This window comes from Erythrolamprus reginae, chromosome 2 (genome assembly GCF_031021105.1).
Source record: "Erythrolamprus reginae isolate rEryReg1 chromosome 2, rEryReg1.hap1, whole genome shotgun sequence".
Taxonomy (NCBI): Eukaryota; Metazoa; Chordata; class Lepidosauria; order Squamata; family Dipsadidae; genus Erythrolamprus; species Erythrolamprus reginae.
Genome location: NC_091951.1, coordinates 197,421,187 through 197,441,629, shown reverse-complemented (window position 1 = coordinate 197,441,629; position 20,443 = coordinate 197,421,187). Strand labels below are relative to the sequence as shown.

Sequence of the window (20,443 nt, the reverse complement as noted above, 5' to 3'; positions counted from 1 at the left end):
TTCCAGTTATCTACCCGAGATTATTATTCACCCGAGCTTTGTACTTTGAGTGATGAAGATGAAACCTGCCTCTCATGATTGGGAAAATGATGAAACAATGATCTGTTAGACTTATTTTTTAAAATGCACAGAAGACAGGAAGCTGAGGAAATGAGAATAGTAATCAATTTTTTTCTGCCAAGTTTTGAACTAGCAAGATTCTATTTCAAGACTTATAGTCAATATGCTATTACATACCTCATGATAGTCTAAAGCAGCAATTCCCAACATGGTGCCTATGCCCCACAGTAACACAATTTGATTTTTAATGGGGGCAATTGGAATCTTGTTTAAACCACGTTTATGGCGTTTTAGACTATGCTTAGGTGGGGCATTGACAAAAATGGAAGGAAGGTCCAAAGGAAGATAGAAGGCAAGTGACCTATTGCATCATCCTTTGAGAGAAAAGCAGTGCAGTCTGATGTGACCAGAATGATCATTAAAATTTTAGCCTGGCCATATATTTTTACCCCAATGGTGGATGATCCCCGATAATCAAAGAGTATATCCTAAATAGAAAAATAACTATAGTAGCAAATGAACTTCAATGTCAGTATTTATCTACCTAAACAGATTGGAAACCTTATGCAAACTTTTTGCTGAAAGAAAAAAAATGGTTTCATGATTAAAAAAGATGTGGACTAAGTGAGGGTTTGAAGTAGATGTATACAACTGTAAATCTGTTGAAGAGGTCAGAAGTCATTATATTTACACTTTTTCATTCACCTTTCCTTTAGATTTGACTTTTATTATATGTAAAATTCTCAATAAATGTAAATTAAAATAATTAGTTTCTCTTTCAAAATTTATATTACTAAGATACAGGGGAATATAGAACCCAAGCAGATTATTGTGACCAACATGACCAGGAATTAATAATTTTTTAATCAGAAAGTAGGATTGAGGCTCAGCTAGTTGGCAGCAGCAGAACTAAGCAGAATCACAGCTGATTAATATTTAGATGGAAAACTACCAGGAAAACCTAGGACTATAGGCTAGGTTGGTTAGGAGAGAAAACATACCAGGAAGCACTGATATAATTACTGGTAATTCTGTAATGTTGCAAAAACAAAAACCAACAACCTATATGAACATACTTATTAAATCACCAGGAGTCTAGTTCAGTTTTGAAGGACTTTATTTTTAAGTCACCGTAGTGATGCCACAATCAGCTGTGGGGGGAGAAAAAGAATGAAAAAAGGCAGGGTGCGCAAATACAATAGCATGATACTATTAAGTTATGCAAACTTGATACAATTTATGTGGAGTTCATTCTGTTCAAGCTTATGAAGGCAGAGTTTAATGTGTGCAAAAAGAAAGTTGAAATACAGTAAACGTTAAGAAGATCCTACCTTACCTGTGGTTCCCATCATCAGCTACAAGACCGGGTAATGTAGCATCGACTGCTCATAAAATTATTGGAAAAAATTATAGCTACTCCTACATTTTAATGGGAGGAAAGGGTTATGAAATGCAGAAAATGAAAGTCTTGCTGGTATCTCTGCGAATAGTTCAATGTGTTCCAGTCATTGTCCATAACAGCTAAAGCATTTTAATTCTCTATTAGCTGATAGTAATGCTAATGAAAACCAAGGTAACATGGGGAAGCTGGATCAGTACTACAATGCTGCAAAGGTGGTTGGGAGCAAAGATATAAGATGGGAAAGGAAAATGCATATCATGGGTAACATGACAAATATGGATAACATAAAACGATGGCTCATTTTAATTTCAGGTCAAATAGTGCAAGGATGATTCCCCACCCCTTCAATCTGAGGATCACATTGGGCTTGTGGGTAGAATGCCCAGGCTGTATTCCAAAAAAATATTGCAACCATGAAACCAGAACAGAAATTAAATCTAAATTTAAAGATAGTTCAATACCATGATCTTATTTCCTAAGAATTTACTGTAATAGTTTTTTCCATTTTGTCACTTTAAGCCTAACCACACACACAGACTTTTAGATTGGGCTGTGGTCACTTGCAAAGCATCTGTATGCATTTGAAGTGCGTACAGGCAGTAGGCCTTTTAATGAAGCATTTGATGGAATACTCATAACTTACATCCTGTCTGAAATTTAATCAGTTTCAGAGTTCAGGGAAAAAATAATGTGGAACACAAACTTCAGATAATTTATTTTTAAAAAGTCAAACTTGTGCCAGATTTCAAGTAAATAAGCTGGTGCTTAAAAACAATAAAATGTGGTCGATCTTGAAAATTATGCACTTTTGTAAATGTAACCTTTGAGCTTGTTAAAAGATATAAATTCTAAGTTATTCGGGAAGAGGACAGAACAGGTATTATCTGCTAACCTAGATGTCCAGAAATTGGTGCAGTGCTTTTAAAATGGCACAATATATCTAATAACATCTTAAGGCTGCAGTATATAAATTGTTTTAATTTTTAATCTCTCCAATCACTTTTTAATGTCATACTTTAAAACCTGGTAGTGTCCTGGTATTCTTGGATACTTTTCCCATCAAGATTCATAGTTGACTGTATTTGCTGGAACTGGTGGAAGTTAAGAAATATATAAAAATATGGAAAGACAGGGGATTCTTTATCCTTGAGTTATGTCAACATCACATGACATCTGCAGTACAAACATTGGCTATAGAATTTGCACAACATTTAAACTAATGGCCTTTGAAATGTGTTACTTGTTTTGTCTGAGATATTCCATTTTTTAGCCTGCTACAAACATTTGGGCTGTAAGGACAAAAAGCTGCTAAGGAGATATATCTGAGTGCTGCCATCTTTTGACCTGTGAATAACATGCATAGGGAAATATTTCTATCTTCTAAGATATTGCACTGAAATCTGTGCAAGGGATGGTGTTTGCCACTGTACAGCTTGGTAAACCCAATTGGATCTTTTGGAATATTTTGTCTTCAAAGTTTATCCCTCTTAAATCAAGATGTTTCAGGCTGGGAAGTGACTGGCAAACAATTAAAATAGTTTCTGGAGAAAGTTGACTGCAGTCTCTCAAACAAAGGCTCTCAATGTTTGGCAAACCACTTAAGCAAAGAAGACCTGCATCTGTCAAAGAATTGCTCCTGAGATCTAAACGGTGCAGTTGCTTCATGTGGCGCCCAGTGAAGTGCATGGCTGAATCACCAATGCTACAATGGCGCAAGGCAAGGTGCTGAAGGTCTTTCAGACGTGGTGCTACTTCCTGGATCCCCACATCTGTTATACGGTAGACTTCTGAAAGAATAAGAGTCTTGAGCGTGCCCTGAGTGGCGATATTCAATAGGTGCTGGTTGGAAAAAGCAGGGACATTCTGGATTGAAAGTTTTTGGATTCTTGGGAAAGTGCCGGGGGTCTCTGGCACTTGGAACCAAACAAAAGGGATCTCACAATATCTCAGCTCCAGGGTGGTAAGAGAGGAGGGCATACAGCCATACTGGAATGAACGGAGGTCTAGTTCCATCAAGCTCAATTGATGGAGTTTGGGACATTGTTTGTCCAAAGCCTGCAGCAGTGCTGAAGTAAGTACTTCTTGTTTTCGAAAGGAGCGGAGGGATCCCCGTAACTTCAGAGTCTGCAAGTTGCCTCGGAAATAGTTCCGTAGAAGATGCCATAAGGTCTTGGAGGATATCTAAAGGGAAAGGAAAAACAATAGAATTGGCAACTGGAAAAAATATTGGGATGCAGATAAGTTACTGAAAATTATAATTGATACAGAAACAAACCTAATTTCGAAGCCTCTGACCACAACCCAGGAATAAATATTATTTCTAAAATAGATGAATAAAATAAGATTAGGCTAGATAGCACCCAAATGTTGTGTCTAAACCAGGAGTGTCAAACTCACGCCATTGCATGAAGCACTGGGACGTTTTCCCCTTTTGTTAAACTGGGCGTGGCCAGTGTGTGATGCATTTGACAGCCCTGGTCTAAGCCTTTACAAGTTTATATAACTTTTAAAATAAATGTGGGTTTTGAGAATTGTAGTTTATCTGAGGAATCCTTGGTGGTCTCTGAGCTTGCTTGTTTTCTTGCAAATGTTTCATTACCCAAACTAGGTAACATCATCAGTGCTAGTAAGAAGTGCAGTAAGTTTATACTCTGGTGGTCTGTCCTGTCAACGTTGCCATAATTAAAACAGATTCTCACCAGATTACAAATTGTTGAGAGTAAGCATAAACCAAACTTAAACATCCCCAGTAGGAACAAATATACAAATATGATTAAATCAGAATCCAATAAAATCAAATAAGTACACTAGATATCATTCACCATTTCAGTTTTCAAGGGTCCAGGAAACTCATAAATCAACCTGATTTTCAGTGGGAGGTATTCCAGATGTTTCAAACTCTGAATCAGTGGCATCTATGTGATGTGTGAAGTGTCAAAATGACTGACAATACATTGTATTGCAAACTTTGCCCTTTTTGAACATTCGTGTGAAATTGATGCATGCGCTAAAAGGATGGGGTACAATGTTTCCCTGGCAATTGTGCCAGTTTCAATCTTTTGTACAGAAACTACCGCATTATATAGTTTTAAACATGATCAGGTTAGGCATTTTGTCTGATAAGCCTTCCTGTCTGTGAATATAAACAACTAGAATAAAATTAAATCATACATAGAACATTGCTTATAATAAAGTATGCTATACTTTGCAAATTAAAATACTATTTGTTTTGCCAGAAATTCCACTAAATTATATTACTGAGTAATTATATTACTAAATCCATTTGGAGAAGGGTGGCTTATAAATCTAAGAAATTAAATTAAATTAAATTACTGTGAGGACATCTTTCTCTCTCTCTCTCTCCCTCTTCTAAATTGTAAGTACAGTATATCGGTTGTACTGCATCTGACCAGGACCATTTTCCTTGTTCCTTCCCATACCTTTACCAAACATCTATTTCCTACTTTGAGAACTACTTGCTTGGTAAATGTATACATCTGCCCTTCTCACATATGCAACTATTAGAGGTTATTAGTTAGGGCATTTCTGACCCTGCAAGAAGAGAGGTCCACGTGTCGCCACAACAAATTGTCCCGCACCAAACGATGCCACCGTTTGCACACTCTGCGGGCGAAAAAAAAAGGTTTGTTAGGGAATACGCTCAATCTCTCCTAAAGGAATTGATCCCGTCCACCCCCCCCCCCCCGAACCTCTCCCGATTCTTAAGAGCTAAGGGGCGGGCATAACAGAGCATGCTGGCTATGTTAAAAAGTGCTATTGCTAACATGTTGTGAGCCGCCCTGAGTCTAAGGAGAAGGGCGGCATAAAAATCGAATAAGTAATTGCACCAGAGTGCCTTCCGTCCCCTGTCCTGATGTTTCTCTTTTACTAGTATCTTGTATATAAATATTATTATATCTTTGTATACCACCAATACGTACTTGACAAAACAAACAAATAAAATAAATAAATAAATAAAAGAGGACCCTGACGGCTGTTTCCTCCCCCGCTCTCCCACCGGGCATTCCTCCACGGATTGCCACGGGAGTTACTTGCTCCTTGCGCAAACTGTTTCCACTAATCCGTTATTTCGCATTGTGACGAGTTTAGCCTACGTGCCACACGCGCAGCGCGCGGGTGAAGCCGCCAATCGGCGTTTGACCAGCCGCTACGCAGGCAACCGACTTTATTCCGAAAGTAGCTCCCCACCCCCGCCCGACGGCGTAGTTGACGTTGAGAGGAGGAGGAGGAGGAGACGAGTTCCCATGGAAATGGAGCACGCGAGGCGGAGCCGACTACAGTACTACCTGGCCACGCCCAGTCGGTCACGCGGCGGCAGCCCGACCAAAATCTGGAGCAGAAGCGAGTCCGGGAGAGAGGAAAGAGTCGGAGGGGATAGCGCGGCCATCATTTGACACAGCGTTATCTTCTTCCCGCGGTATAGAAGAGCGGCAAAAACTGTTGGCGGAAGGAAGTTGTAGAACTTCCGTTTTTCCAAGTGACCCCGCATTTCCGGGTTGGCGAGCCTGGATTGTTTTTCCTGCGGGCGAGAATTCTCCATCTTCCGCTGAAGGAGTTGTGGCGTTTCGGGCTTTCTCGGTCTGAAGGAAGCCTCCTAGGCGGTGAGAGAGAGGCTCTTACGGGGCGTGTGTGTGTCGGGTTGGTCGTTCGGCCTGGTCGTTTAGAGGGCGGTTACGCGTTGATAGGTGTGCATAAGTGCACCAATATGTCTTCCGTCCCGTCCTAATGTTTCTCTCTTACTAGTATCATGTATATAAACATTGTTATATCTTTGTATATACTACCAATACGTGCTTGACAAAAATAAATTAATAAATAGAAAAAATAAAAATAGGCGACTTCTTCCCACCGGTCCACGCCTCAGGGACTGGGGCTTTGTTAGGTTTCTGCGTCTAGTACACGGAGGTCTTGGCAAAACATTAGTGCAGTTGTGGGGGGCGGGGTTTTTAAGATGTATTTAGTATTTAGAGTTTATTATCCTTGGCTGCTTGTAGATGCTGGGGAATTCTGAGAGTTTTGAGGTTCACGCATCTTCAGGCAACCACAGCTTGAGAAATGTTGGGGCAGTGCCCATTAGCTTCAGAACTCCCCAAGCTCTGCTTAAAATAGGTTTTTTAACTGTATTCGGTATTTACATCAGACTGCGGGATTACTATTTTGTTTTCTTATCTGTTTTGATACTGATTATTTTGTTTAGCTTTCTAGCAGAGCCGAACGTGAAGCCTTGGATCAAGATGATTGAAGTTGTTTGCAACGATCGGCTGGGCAAGAAAGTTAGAGTGAAGTGCAAGTATCCGAGACCTAAGAAACCGCTTTGGGATAGCAATTATTTCCCTTTTAGGGCTGGAAAATCACAAGAAAAGGATTTTAGATTGAAGCTATTTATTATGGGTACCATTAACTGGAGTGTGAATGTGGCTTAAGTAGACAGTTCCCCCCCCCCCCCTTCTCTGGTATTATACATATAGTGGATGTAAAAAACAACCATGCTATTGTAACTTTTCCTTTTGTTTTTCCCCGCTAAGGATTCATCTTGGTCTGCTTTTTTTTTTCATCTCAAAAACCTGGCATTTGAATAGGGAGTGTGGACTTTTTATATCCAGTTTTTTCTCAAGATAGGCCCAGATAATGGGAATCTATTGAAATCTTGTTCACTTCATAACCACATTATGAGATGGGAATCTACAGAAATCTCCAATTTGGAGATGCAAATTTTGTTGTGGTAGTAACATGAGAATTCTTCATGATTGCTCTCATTGGGTGACTGATCGGTTGCTTATATATTTATTTATTAACTGGATTTGTATGCCGCCCCTCTGGCGAGCAACCATTCAAAATTACAATGAACTCTGAGAAAAGGTTTTGATCAGCATTCAGGGTTCCAACAGCCATCTCCCCCACAGTGATGATATGACAGCAGTTTGGATGCTTGGCATCTAGCCCACATTTATGGCTGTTTGCAGCATCTTGTGGTCCCATGACCATAGCTTACAAAGTTTTTTGGTGGAAAACTAGCATACCAAACAATGAGTTTGCTTAATAACTGCAAAAAAAAGGTTATACAGGTCAGGTGTGGTCATGATGACCCATTTAACTATCACATGAACAGAATTGCAGGTTCTATTATGTTTATAAGTTGAGAACTACCTGTATTAAAAATACTTTGCTCAAGCAGTTGCTGAAACATTGTGTAGCTTCAGTGCTTGTGTCAGCTCAAGCAAGCAGAATGCTATCCACCATTTTTTAATAATAGATCCTCCTCGATCCACAGCTCACATTAGAGAACCATCTTTCAGCTGTGGTGAGGGGGGCGTTTGCCCAGGTTCGCCTGGTGCACCAGTTGCGGCCCTATTTGGACCGGGACTCATTGCTCACAGTCACTCATGCCCTCATCACCTCGAGGTTCGACTACTGTAATGCTCTCTACATGGGGCTACCTTTGAAAAGTGTTCGGAAACTCCAGATCGTGCAGAATGCAGCTGCGAGAGCAGTCATGGGCTTACCTAGGTATGCCCATGTTTCACCATCACTCCGCAGTCTGCATTGGCTGCCGATCAATTTCCGGTCACAATTCAAAGTGTTGGTTATGACCTTTAAAGCCCTTCATGGCACTGGACCAGAATATCTCCGGGACCGCCTCCTGCCGCATGAATCCCAGCGACCGATTAGGTCCCACAGAGTGGGCCTTCTCCGGGTCCCGTCAACTAAACAATGTCGGTTGGCGGGTCCCAGGGGAAGAGCCTTCTCTGTGGCGGCACCGGCCCTCTGGAACCAACTCCCCCCAGAGATTAGAACTGCCCCTACTCTTCCTGCCTTCCGTAAACTCCTTAAAACCCACCTTTGCCGTCAGGCATGGGGGAATTAAAACACCTCCCCCGGGCTTGTTCAATTTTATGCATGGTATGCTTGTGTGTGTGTCTGTTAGTATATGGGGTTCTTTTAAATCTTTAAATATTTTAAAGCTATCTGATTTATTTATGATTTGTCATATCTTGTTGTGAGCTGCCCTGAGTCTTCGGAGAGGGGCGGCATACAAATCTAAATAATAAATAAATAAATAAATAAATTTAGGGTTTGTTCTCAAGTTGGATGTTCTTAATCTAGGGACTGTTTATAATCAATACATGCAGATGTATTTGTGCATAGATTTGAAAATGCAAACAGTAGTCTTTTGATCATCTGTATGCGAGCAATGTAAAGTATATCTGCATCTATCCCCTATTTCATACTGTACAAGAGTTGTTTTTGATAAGTTATACTGAACAAATAGCTTATTTAGTGTTTATGATATACTAGGCCCTATTTTCTTATCCATTTCTTTAACCAATATTACTGCTCAGCACTGATGATTGCATCAGGGATCTTAAGAAGCTTATTGCTGCCCAGACTGGTACGCGTTGGGACAAGATAGTTCTGAAGAAGTGGTAAGTAGGCTCTCCAACATACTTATAATATGCTTTAAATATAGCTCCTCAGATGATTAGTCCATCAGATGGTTAGATTGGATTTGGCATCTTTATCTACCCATCAAATCCTTTCCAAAGGCCTGATTGGCAGATATTGCTGTCCCATGGTATTATAATTATTGCCGCAGAATGTAAGCTGTTCCAAGTAAAGTTCCTTTTTGCAATTGACAGTGATTTGACATGCTAATGTTATGCCTTTTTATACATAACTGCCTAATTTAAGGCAGCAAACATACATAGGTTTTCTGCCTCTTATTTTACTAACAACAACTTTGTGAAGTTAATTGGGCCGAAAAAGAGTTACTGCCCCAATGTCACTTAGTGGGGTGGGGGGTTGTTTGCCTAAGACAGGATTACAATTCCTGTTTTTTAGGCCAATACCTTAAACTGTACTCCACACTGACTCTACATATACTGGGTAGTTTAAAACATAGATAGTAATCAACCAGCGGTGTCAAAAGAGAAGAAACACTTAATATTTCCAATGATATCCTCTCCTGATAGTTTCATTTTGCAATTTAATCATAACAAAGAGAAGTTCCTCTACTTGATATCTCAAATTCACTTCATAGAAATGTACTTACAGCTGTCATTTACTTATTTGCTTAGTAAGTTTTCAAAATTCTGATTGATCTGCCCATAACTACTTACCACCTGGTTTTGAAGTTATGGCTGTCACAGCGCCCTGTACTCACATGAACAAAATTCTGACACTTGGCAATCTGCTGCCATTACAACTGATCGGAAGGATGCTGCCGTGCCCATCACCTACCTTATCCCCCTCCTGCCTCACAGGGTCCCTGCAAGCCTTGGGCCTGCTTCACAGCCTGCTGATTGCAAGGATACTCTATACTCCTGTCACCAAATAGTGACACCTCTTTTACTGTAGATCTTCTCGAAGTAGCTATTGTGCTGTGCAGCTTTCTTACACAGTGGAGGCCCCATGTCTCTGTCCTGGGAATGGGCACCAATTTTAACAGCTGCACTTAATTGGGGCAGTTTCAAAATGGTGTCAGCTTTTGAGATGGAGCCATGCAGCTTCCACTGTGTAGAAAGGCCACACACTGCTTCTAGAAGAGCTACAGTAAAAGGCAAGTGACTGATGGGACATGGGAAAGAGTATGTGGGACCCAACATAGTGGGAAGCAAGCCCAAGGCCTGCGGGGACTGGTGGTGCAAGAAAGCATGCCAAAGGTTTACAGGAACCCAGAGAAGCAAGAAATTTATTTATTTATTTATTTATTTATTGGATTTGTATGCCGCCCCTCTCCGGAGACTCGGGGTGGCTAACAGCAACAATAAAGCAGTGTACAATAGTAGTCTGATGTTAGAAACAATTAAAAAACCCTTTAATATAAAAAACCAAACATACATACATACATACATACCATGCATAGAATTGTAAAGGCCTAGGGGGAAGAGGATCTCAATTCCCCCATGCCTGATGGGATGGAGAAGGCCCAGGGCAGGCTACCTGTAAGCTGGGCCTGTTCTAGGTCTCCTAGAGTTTCCATGACCCTACTCCACTTACTGACCATATCAGGAACAGCATGGATGGAGTCCTTAAGCAACACAATAATGTGGTGCCTGGCTTAATGACTCCATTAAAATTGTAGGTCAAGGACTATTTGTATCTCATAGTTTAGAAAGAAGCTACTGCAGTCTGTGATTGATGAAAATTAAATAAATTGTAACAAACAGATTCATGCTTGAAAGAGAAACCTTGATTTGTGACTAGCAGCAGACTGATAATCTGTATAAGTATTAGAGTTGATACAATTTGATGCATGAGTTATTTTACTTTGGAACAGAACAAATCTGATGGTCCCCACAATGCCAGCTCTTTAATGCTGATTGGCCCTTCACTTTATTGTGATTGTTTATGCAGGCAATCTTCAATTTATGACCAGTCACTTAGTGGCTGTTCAAAGTTATTACATATGACGAAGATTTGAAGTTATGGTGATTCTCCTCCCTTTCCCCACAGTCACATGCATGAATGGCCACTATGAAAAAAGTTATAAAATCAGACTTGTTTTATGATGATCACAATTTAAGACCATGATAGGTAGGCTTCATTACGGTTATAGGTCAAGGCCTACCTGTATAGGTCCATAAGTCAAGGTCTGATTGTATTGATTGTGATAATTATTTACTTATTTTTACTGAACTATGTACAAGCTGCGGCCAGTGTTTCCTCTAATTTTTTTTCGGTGTGGGCAGAAAAGTATAGTATCTGAGCGGCAGTCCCTTTGGGACCGGGCAAGATAGAACTCTAAATAAATAAAAAAATAAAAATAAATAAAGTGTGGGCGCGCGCTAGCACGCATGCGTGAGTTCTGACATCTATAATGCGCTCTCCCTCCTTTCTCTCTTTCTCCTCCTTCCTCTCTCATCTCTCTTTTGTTTCTCTCCCTCCCTTTCTCTTTCGTTTCTCTCCCTCTTTCTCTCTATCCTTTCTATCTCTCACTCTTTCTCCCTCCATCATTCCCTTTCTCTCCCTCCCTTTCTCTCTTTCCTTTCCCACCCTCTTTCTCTCCATCCTTTCTATCTCTCACTTTCTTTTTCTCCCTTCTTCATATCCTCTTTCCCTCCCTTCCTCTTTCCTTTCTCCCCCTCCCTTTCTCCTTCCTTTTTCTCCCTCCCTCTTTCTCACTATCCTTTCTATGTCTCCCTCCATTACCTCTTTCTCTCCCTCCCTTTCTCTCTTTCCTTTCTCTCCATCTTTCTCTCTATCTCTCACTCTTTCTTTATCTCCCTCCTTCATTCCCTCCCTTTCTCTCTTTCCTTTCTCTCCCTCCCTCTTTACCTCCTGGGGCTGCCTGTGCCTGCCCTGCATCACCCACCACGGACGGACAGCATTCGGCATCGCGCCCCCCCCATGGACGGCAAGAAGCTTGGTGGCAGGCCATGCAACTAAGCCGCTTGCCTTTTGGCAGCCCCCGGTCATCGCCCCCCCCCCCACAGACGGACATCAGGCTGGCAGGGCCGGTGGATCTGCACCCCCAGCCCCGTGGACGGACATCGGACTGGCGGGGCTGACAGATCCGTGCCCCCAGCCCCGCGGACGGACATTGGGCTGGCGTGGCCAGTGGATCCGCCCCCCACCCCCTGGCGCCTGGACAGCCGGCTCCCTCCCCCCTGTGGTCCCGGCGCAGGAAAGCAGTGCATTTGCTGGCCGGTGCGCCCTCCCCTTGGCTCTGCCTCCCACCTCCGCCGCGCAGCTCACCTTGTCAGCGGTCTCCACGGTGCCGTAGCTGTTGTGGCGGCTGCCCTTTGAAAAGCGCGCTGCTTTCCTGGACAGCCGGTGCAAAGCTTGACATCAGCGGACGTCGGCTGCCCCGACAGCAGCCTCCGGACAGCCATGCTCGCCTGGTGCCGCGAGGGGGGAGGCGCCTGCCCCTCCTGCCCAGGAAAGCAGTGCAGAAAAGCTCCAGGGGACAGCCCCCAGCGCGGTGGTGGGGGAGGAGGCCAACACTTCCTTCGATGCTGTGCGGGTGGGTATCAGAGCTGGGGCAGCCAAAGCGGGGAGGCGAGGGGAAGGTCCTCTGCGCTGGAATTTAAAATTCCTGGGCTGACCGCTAAAAACCAGCGCGCTATATCGCACTGCGCACCTTAGAGGGAACACTGGCTACAGCTATTGTTTTTATACTTATATTTTATATATATTATAGGTATACAATTTTCAAGGACCATGTGATGCTGGCAGACTGTATCCTTTAAAAGATTGACAATAATGAAGAAAATGGTCAGATGACTAGAGAAGGAAAATGTGATATTTTAAACTTTCTTTAAAATTACCTTTCTCTTCCATGTCTTGTTATTTTGGGGGGGGGGGTATTTAAATTATAGTCAAATATGAAATCATTATCCTGCACATATTTAAAAACAGTCTTAATTGATTGTATCCCTTTTGGATATTTCAGGCATTTTAGCATGCATATATATAGTATATATATAATCTATGTTTACCACATAATGTTTTGATGCTGAAATATTTCAGCCTCAGAATGTCTTGTTCAATTGTCAAAACATGCCATCAAAACATCAATTTCAAGTATATTGAAATTGTTCTGCAAATTGACTGTATTATCTTTGTTCTGAGGTTGAGCCACTTTTGGGATGCACAGAGTAGCCTGTTTTAAGATCAGAATGTTTCAGTCTAAAAATTAAAGATACGCTGAACTGTTTTGAGCACTCAATTTTGCAAATAAGGCTTTTTAAAAAAACATGTGAAACAGCTCTCTTCCAAACATAAACAACTTCTAAAATGTTCAAAATGAGACATGGCCTGAAGCTTTGTACTCAACAATTCAAATTGAAAATTAAGGCTTTCTAGACTTATATCTTTCCCATTTCCCAAATCTTTTCCATTCAGTATGTTTCCTTTATGAGCCCAGAATTCTCAGCAATATAATTTTTTTCCAATTCTATCAACACTTTAATATTAAAATTGTTTGAAGGACTCCATACGCCATTTTAAAGAATTGTTTATTTATTTATTTATTTTGTTCAATACACAATGAGGGTTTTAGTGGGTATATATCTATATACACATAGTAAAATACATGATGAAGGTTATAGAGGAGATACTCATAGTAAAACATATCTAAGAAATAATAGAAAAGAAGGTATAGTAATAGAACATATCAATGAAAGAATAGAAGAAGAGATATAGGAATCGAAGAAAGGTATAGGAGATATAGGAGAGCAATAGGACAGGGGACGGAAGGCACACTAGTGCACTTGTACTCGCCCCTTACTGACCTCTTCGGAATCTGGATAGGTCAACCTGTTGCTTGATCCCAATACTATTTGTCATCTTGACCTTTGAAAGAAATTGGAATTGTAGATCTTGATTCCAATTGACAAGTGCACTACCACTTTTTATCTCAAGAAAATAGAATTGGGCTTTAAATCTCTTGAATAACTAGGGGAAAAAAGATATTTGGGGCATTATACAAATATATATGGTCATATTAATATATATGTTTGTATATACTTGAACAGCATTGACAATATTTCCAAAGGATGGTTACCTTGGAATGATATTTTCAAAGGCTAAGCCTATTTATAATTAGTACTCATTAATATTTTCTTGTAAAAATTAACCTTAACTCCTTACTTTCAGATGAAATCCATGATGGCATGAACTTGGAACTATATTATCAGTAGTGTATTGGTCATGACAAGTACTACCTTTGCTTTATTTCTCTGTTTTGAAGTTTTCAGTCTATAGATGGGCTACTTTGTGGATTGACATTAAGTCAGGAATATTTTATCCTTGATGCAATAAATCAGGAAATCTGTATCAAACCTTGTTTTATGTATTTGTATTGAATAAATAAATATGATTGACACATTGTGTTCTGTGTTTCTTTAAAAAAAACCATGGTGTTAGTGAATGTGACTTTAAAAATACAGTTGCTCAGGAGATATGCAAGAAAGGTTCTCTTAACACCCTGCCCCTTCATAGTTTCACCTAACCGGCAGCTAGTCTTGAAAAAGTATTAAACTTGCCAAAAATTACCATCACCTGCATTCAACATGACCTCCACTTTTTGTCATTATGTTACTGAATATTGTTCATTCAATTAGTATCCAGAATTCTTGGACAGATTTGGTAAGCATGCTATTGTTGAGGCAATCTGTCTTCCAGGTAATTTAATCATTTCCCATTCAAATCAGCTAAACTATTTTCCTTAATCCTGATATGTGACAGATCAAACAATTAATTCCCACCCAAAGAAGGCTGATTTAAAAATGAAATCAATTTCATAACACGATTTCCTGGTTCAAGTGTTAAGCATGTGGCTAAGAAAAATATGTTCTTCCCTTCTCTGGAAGCTAGGTGAATTTCACAAGAAATAATTAAAACAAATGGTAAGAAAGAAAGAAGTCTAAACATGGCTAGACTTACCATATTTTTGGAGTATGAGATACACCTTTTACCCCAAAAAAGAGGGTGAAAACCAATACTCACTTTTATGTGGTCCAAGCCCACGTGGAGAGGTCAAGAGCCTGCCTTTGTTACAGTGGGAGACTGAAGCTCCTAGTGCTTTTCACAAGTGAAAATAGAGAACGTTTCAAGAACCTTCAAGGTACAGGTAGTCCTCAATTTAGGATAATTGAGCCCACAATTTTTCTTGCTAAATGAAACATTTGTGAGTTTTGCCCCATTTTATGACCTTTGCTATGGTTGTTAAGTGAACCAGTGCACTTGTTAAATTAGTAACACAATTTTTAAACAAACCTGGATTCCACATTAACTTAGCTTGTCAGAATATTGCAAAAGTTAATCACATGGCTCCAGGACACTATTATAAATATGAGTCCATTGTCAAGTGTCTGAGTTTTGATCATATGATAATGATGTAATGGTTGTAAGTGAGAAAAATGGTCATAAGTCACTTTATTCCAATGATGTAACTTGAGTCACTAAATGAACTTGTAAGTGAAACACTATCTGTAATTTCATGGTAGAAGGGCTGAAAATGATCATTGCTCACTGCAAATGGATTGCTGACATTAAAAATTTATTGAAGAAATTTATATTGGCAATTGCACCACAGGCTGAGCCACAACAAAAGAAAATAAGCCTATAAATGTAGTAATAAAAAAACCTGGCATGAATGCTATGCAGCTTACAGAGGACCAAAATGCCAAGGCTGGAAATAGGAGACTCAAGTAAGACTAATACTATCCTCTTACAGCAGTTAAGTTTAGCACGGTTACAGTTTGCAGATTGAATTTCAAAACAGGCTGTCACTAATCTAGGAATTGGAGAAGTGAGCAATTTATTTGCCTGCATCTCTATCTGGCATTGACTCAATGGTTACTCGATTTCCTTATAGGCAAATTCTCGAGCTCTGGGTCTCAGTTTCCAGCTAAACACTGGAGATGTTTGAGGCTGCAGTTCAATTTTTTTTTCTTGACTTCTTTTTATTGTTGCTGTTGTTGTAATTTTATACTGTTATAAGCCACCCTGAGTCCTTCGGGATTGGGCGGCATAGAAGTCAAATAAAATAAATAAAATAAATAAATAAAATGGGTTAGGACAAGAGCCACCAATTTGGAAAATGCAGGTACTGTATTATAAAGACTTTCTATCTGTGCCTCAGGCTTCAACAGAGCCTAGCGTTTTAAAATCGATCTGCCTTCACCCAGATTCATCCTCTTTGACTTTTCACTGCAGCCTCCACTACCACCATCTCTCCTCTACCAACAGCCTATGGCAGAGATGGCAAACCTATGGCATGGGTGCCACAGGTGGCACGCCATATCTGCTGGCACATGAGCTGTTGCCCTAGCTCAGTTCCAATTTTTTTAACTACTGGATTTGTACTGTTTTGCTGTTGTGAGTCACTCCAAGTCTTCGGAGAGGGGCGGCATACAAATCTAATTAATAATAATAATAATAATAATAATAATAATAATAATAATAATAAAACCGTGCATGTGTGTGCTGACCAGCTGATTTTTGGCTCACACAGAGGCTCCGGGAGGGCATTTTTGGCTTCCTGAGAGCCTGGGGGGGTGGATGAGGGAGTGAGTTTTTATCCTCCCCTGGTTCCAGGGTGGCAGGGGAAGCTGTGTTCGCCCTCCCCAGGCATTGAACTATGGGTGTGGGCATTCACGCATGCACGATAGCGTGCATGCACACTCTTTTGGCACCCAAGGGAAAAAAGGTCCGCCATCACTGGCCTATGGAGATTCTGTCATCCACGCTAGGGGTCACAAACCTTTTGGACCTCAGGAACCACTAAACTCATACTTTTAACTCCCGCACACCACCAATATGATTTTTTTTTAAAAAATAGTATTTAGTGCAATATAAAAAATGCAAATAATTTTTCTATGGGCCACTGGACCGCTGATCCAGGACATGGTTGTCTCAAAGTTGCTTTTTAAAGAGGCAACTGGACTTTCTATTTTTTTTCTTTGAAGACGTTTGGCTTCTCATCCAAGAGGCTTCTTCAGCTCTGACTGGATAGTGGGGAATGGAAAGAATGCAAATAACCAGCTGTCTGAAAGGAGTATAAATCCTTCCAAACCCCACCATCCATTCAGAGCTGAAGAAGCTTCTTGGATGAGAAGTCAAACGTCTTCAAAAAAATAGGAATAAAATTCTTTATTAGCCAAGTGTGATTGGTCACGCAAGGAATTTGTCTTTGGTGCATATACAGTACTCTTAGTATACATTAAAAAAGATACATTTCTCAAGAAATCATGAGGTACAACATTTCATGACTCAGGGGTCAAATAAGCAATCAGGAAACAATGTTAATAAAAATTTTAAGGATACAAGTTACAGTCATAAGTGGGAGGAAATGGGTGATAGGAAGTAGTAGTAATAGTGCAGACTTATAGTTTGACAGTGTTGAGGAGATTTATTTTATTTATTGATTGATTTATTTTGTCCAATACACAATGAGGGTTTTAGTGGGTATACATATGGTAAAATACATAATGAAGGTTATAGAGGATATACAGTACTCATAGTAAAATATATCTAAGAAAGAATAGAAGATATAGGAATAAAACATATCAATGAAAGAATAGAAGAAGAGATATAGGAATAGAAGAAAGGTATAGGAGATATAGGAGAGCAATAGGACAGGGGACGGAAGGCACTCTAGTGCACTTGTACTCACCCCTTACTGACCTCTTAGGAATCTGGATAGGCCAACCGTGGATAATCTAAGGGTAAAGTGTTGTAAACTCTGGTAAGTAGTGTGAGATTGCCAGAGCAGAAGCTACCTAGGATTAGGTTTACAACTCTTGAAGGCTTCTTGGTTCTGTTGTTGCAGTGGACTTTGGCACTTAAATCTTTTGTTATTAGTATACCGAGGTCTTTACCCGAGTGGGGGTTATCTGGGATAATTTGATTATTCAGTTTGTATTTGGAGTTCAGATTCCCCCCCCCCCCCCCCCCCCAAATTTGTTTAGCAGAATGATGGCGTTTAGGGAAAAACTTGTATCTAGTTCTCTTGGTGTGCGGTGCTCTAAAAAAAACGAAGTCCAGTTGCCTCTTGAAAAAAAAAATACCTTCGCGTTTCAACGAGACTCAAATAGCGGACAGGTTAAGATAGGCCTTCTCCGAGCCGGGATTCCGTCGCCTATTTTTTCCCCTCTTTCGGCCTCTTTTTCACAAAACCCGCCAATAGGAACGAGGCTTTCCCGCCAATGCGGCCAATGGAACGGGAAGAAACGCCGGTTCTCGCGAGACAGGCGGGCGCGTGGTGCATTTTATTGAGAGAGCGCGCGCGCGTTGCTGCTGCTGGCTGCGTTGCCAGGAGAAGTGGGCGTGGCCGGCTCTGCGCTTGCTTGTGCTGTGAGAGGAGGAAAGATGGCGGAGGAGGAGAAGCTCCCCGCGGGCTGGGAGAAGCGCATGAGCCGCAGCTCCGGTACCGCCGCGGAGGGAAGGGTTGAGGGCTGGAGCTGGGGGTGTCCCGCGGGGTGTGTGTGTGTTTGTGTGGGGAGAAAGTTTGTGCACGTCCCCGTGTTAAGCGAGGATAGAAGGCCCTTGACACACGGGGGATAAGTGGCGGCGATGGTGGTGGGGCGGGTCAGTGAGGCCTTTTTTTTTTTTGCCTGAGGAAATGGCGGCCTTTTTTCCCCCTTTGGAAAAGAAGAGTTCCCGTGAAAAGACGGTTGAAGACGGGGAGGAAAATCCCCGGTGTCGAACGGAGGAGGCGTTTGAATTTGGATGGAAAAGGCTTTCTGAGGGGTGTGCAGTATGAGGCGTTACGTGTTACGGGGGCGGGCTTGCATGCTGCTACGGCTCCTCCGAAAAACAGTGCAGGCTTTTGAAAGAAAAAAACCCCCCGAGCCTCATGTATTTCGCGTTTTTTCCTCTTCCCATTTTGGTTAAATCCCTTTATCATTATTCTCTTCCCTCCCCTTTTGCTTCAAACCCCCCCCCCCCGTTCTCCCCATAGCTATTATTTTCTCTGACGGTGTTTTGAAACAATAAAACAATAAACTTCCAATTAATTTTACCATCGTTTTTTTTTCCTTATTCGTTTCAAATGAAATAAGTAGCTATCCCTATAATCTGGCCTGAAGGGATCCCCCCCCTCCCTCTTTCATAAGGCATGTTTTTAGGACTTAAAAAACTCCACATAATTATGTAAGTGAATGTAATTTGGCACCCTACCCGGTGACATTTTCGATCCGAGATTGTGAATTCAAAGTAAGAGTTGCGTGCGTTTCTGAGGCGGAAGAGGGGAGGGGTTGTGCTGAAAAATCATGGAAGGAACTCTGATGAATCAGAGGGAAGGAAGGATTCCTTCACTGCAGTAATCAGAACATTAGCAATGTGGGGATGGTGGGGCATTCGGAAGCATTTAGGAAACAAATCAACAGAATTCCAAGCTGCTCCTTTCCACTACTGTCCTCCCAAATATGCAAGCAGTATCCAGAATGAATTCTGAACATGGACCTGCTCATTTATTATTATTATTATTATTTTTTAAAAACACAATATCTTCACTGTGAAATGGCTTAATCCCCTCTTAAAACTCTTGGACTTGGAACCCTGAATTCCCTAAGTTATTCATTTTGTGAAGCATTTCCTTGTGGCAATTCATTGTGTGACTTCAAATTCTAATTTTCAAAAAACGACAGAAAATGCCTCTTAGTTTTTTCCTTATTTTGAAAAAAAAATGATAATTGTTCCTATCATCAACCTTCCTACAGCACGATGCACAATGATTTAACTTCTTTTGAGGTCTCCACCATTATCCTATCCCCCCCCCTCTAGCTTTGATTTATTTCTCACCAAGCTGGTGGTCTTATCTTACTGGAAGATAGGATTTTGTAAATGTGTTGAATCTCATTTGCCATTTTCATGCCTGCTCATTAGTTCTAAGATATACAGTGGGAAAAGGTTTCATCATTAGGTTAAGTAATTTGTCTTCTACAAATTATTTTATCTGTTACCTTGTTCTCTAGCCCATTTAAAACATAACTGCCCTTTGGAAGACTATTGATGTATAGTAGCCATTTATTGCTACCCTCAACTTCCTACTTAAACTTTTTTTGATTACTAAGATTTATTTTCACATACTTTATAGAAGCCTTTATAGAAGCAAAGTTATTCATGCATTTGTACAAAAGTAGAGTAAAAAGGATTTTAAGGCAATAAGGCAACTCTTATAGAAGTTACACCAATTCCTGTTCAGCAAAGTGCTGTTTGAATTTGATTTCAATCAATTTATCTTAAACAGTGTCTTGATTTTTATAAAAAGAAAGTGTACTGTATTACCTTTTGAATAATGGCTGATTATAGCAACTTCATTGCATTATGACATTTCTTCCCCAATTTTCATCCAATGTGGAGGCAGGGTTCCTGCCCATATTTTATCTTGATATCCCAAGAAGTTAGGCAAGGTTTAGAAATAACCATCCATTTTAGAGTTTATAGGTGGTATACATTGGACAGTGGATTTCCCCCAAATACTGTAGTTTGATCATGTTTTAACTACAATAT

At 40.7% G+C, this 20,443-nt stretch overlaps 3 protein-coding genes across 3 annotated transcripts in view; 2 read left to right on the top strand and 1 right to left on the bottom strand.

The window, feature by feature from the left end:
- Window positions 1-1,159: 1,159 nt before the first annotated feature.
- On the bottom strand, window positions 1,160-6,038 carry FBXL12 (F-box and leucine rich repeat protein 12). The gene is made up of 3 exons (XM_070741060.1): window positions 5,770-6,038; window positions 5,014-5,086; window positions 1,160-3,643 (listed from the first exon to the last, which is right to left on the bottom strand). Exons 1-3 carry the CDS (start codon window positions 6,021-6,023, stop codon window positions 2,843-2,845), a joined length of 1,128 nt encoding a protein of 375 aa, XP_070597161.1. The 5' UTR covers window positions 6,024-6,038; the 3' UTR covers window positions 1,160-2,842.
- Window positions 5,776-14,309, top strand: UBL5 (ubiquitin like 5). The gene is made up of 5 exons (XM_070741061.1): window positions 5,776-6,084; window positions 6,681-6,773; window positions 8,824-8,907; window positions 12,624-12,661; window positions 14,081-14,309. The coding sequence occupies exons 2-5, from the start codon at window positions 6,718-6,720 to the stop codon at window positions 14,122-14,124; spliced, it is 222 nt and encodes a 73-aa protein (XP_070597162.1). The 5' UTR covers window positions 5,776-6,084; window positions 6,681-6,717; the 3' UTR covers window positions 14,125-14,309.
- A 3,864-nt stretch (window positions 14,310-18,173) lies between these two features.
- Window positions 18,174-20,443, top strand: part of PIN1 (peptidylprolyl cis/trans isomerase, NIMA-interacting 1) — a 41,181-nt gene continuing 38,911 nt past the window's right edge. The window contains exon 1 of the mRNA XM_070741059.1: window positions 18,174-18,356. Coding sequence (XP_070597160.1) covers window positions 18,299-18,356 — 58 coding nt within the window. The 5' untranslated portion in view covers window positions 18,174-18,298. The remainder of the gene's footprint in view (window positions 18,357-20,443) is intronic.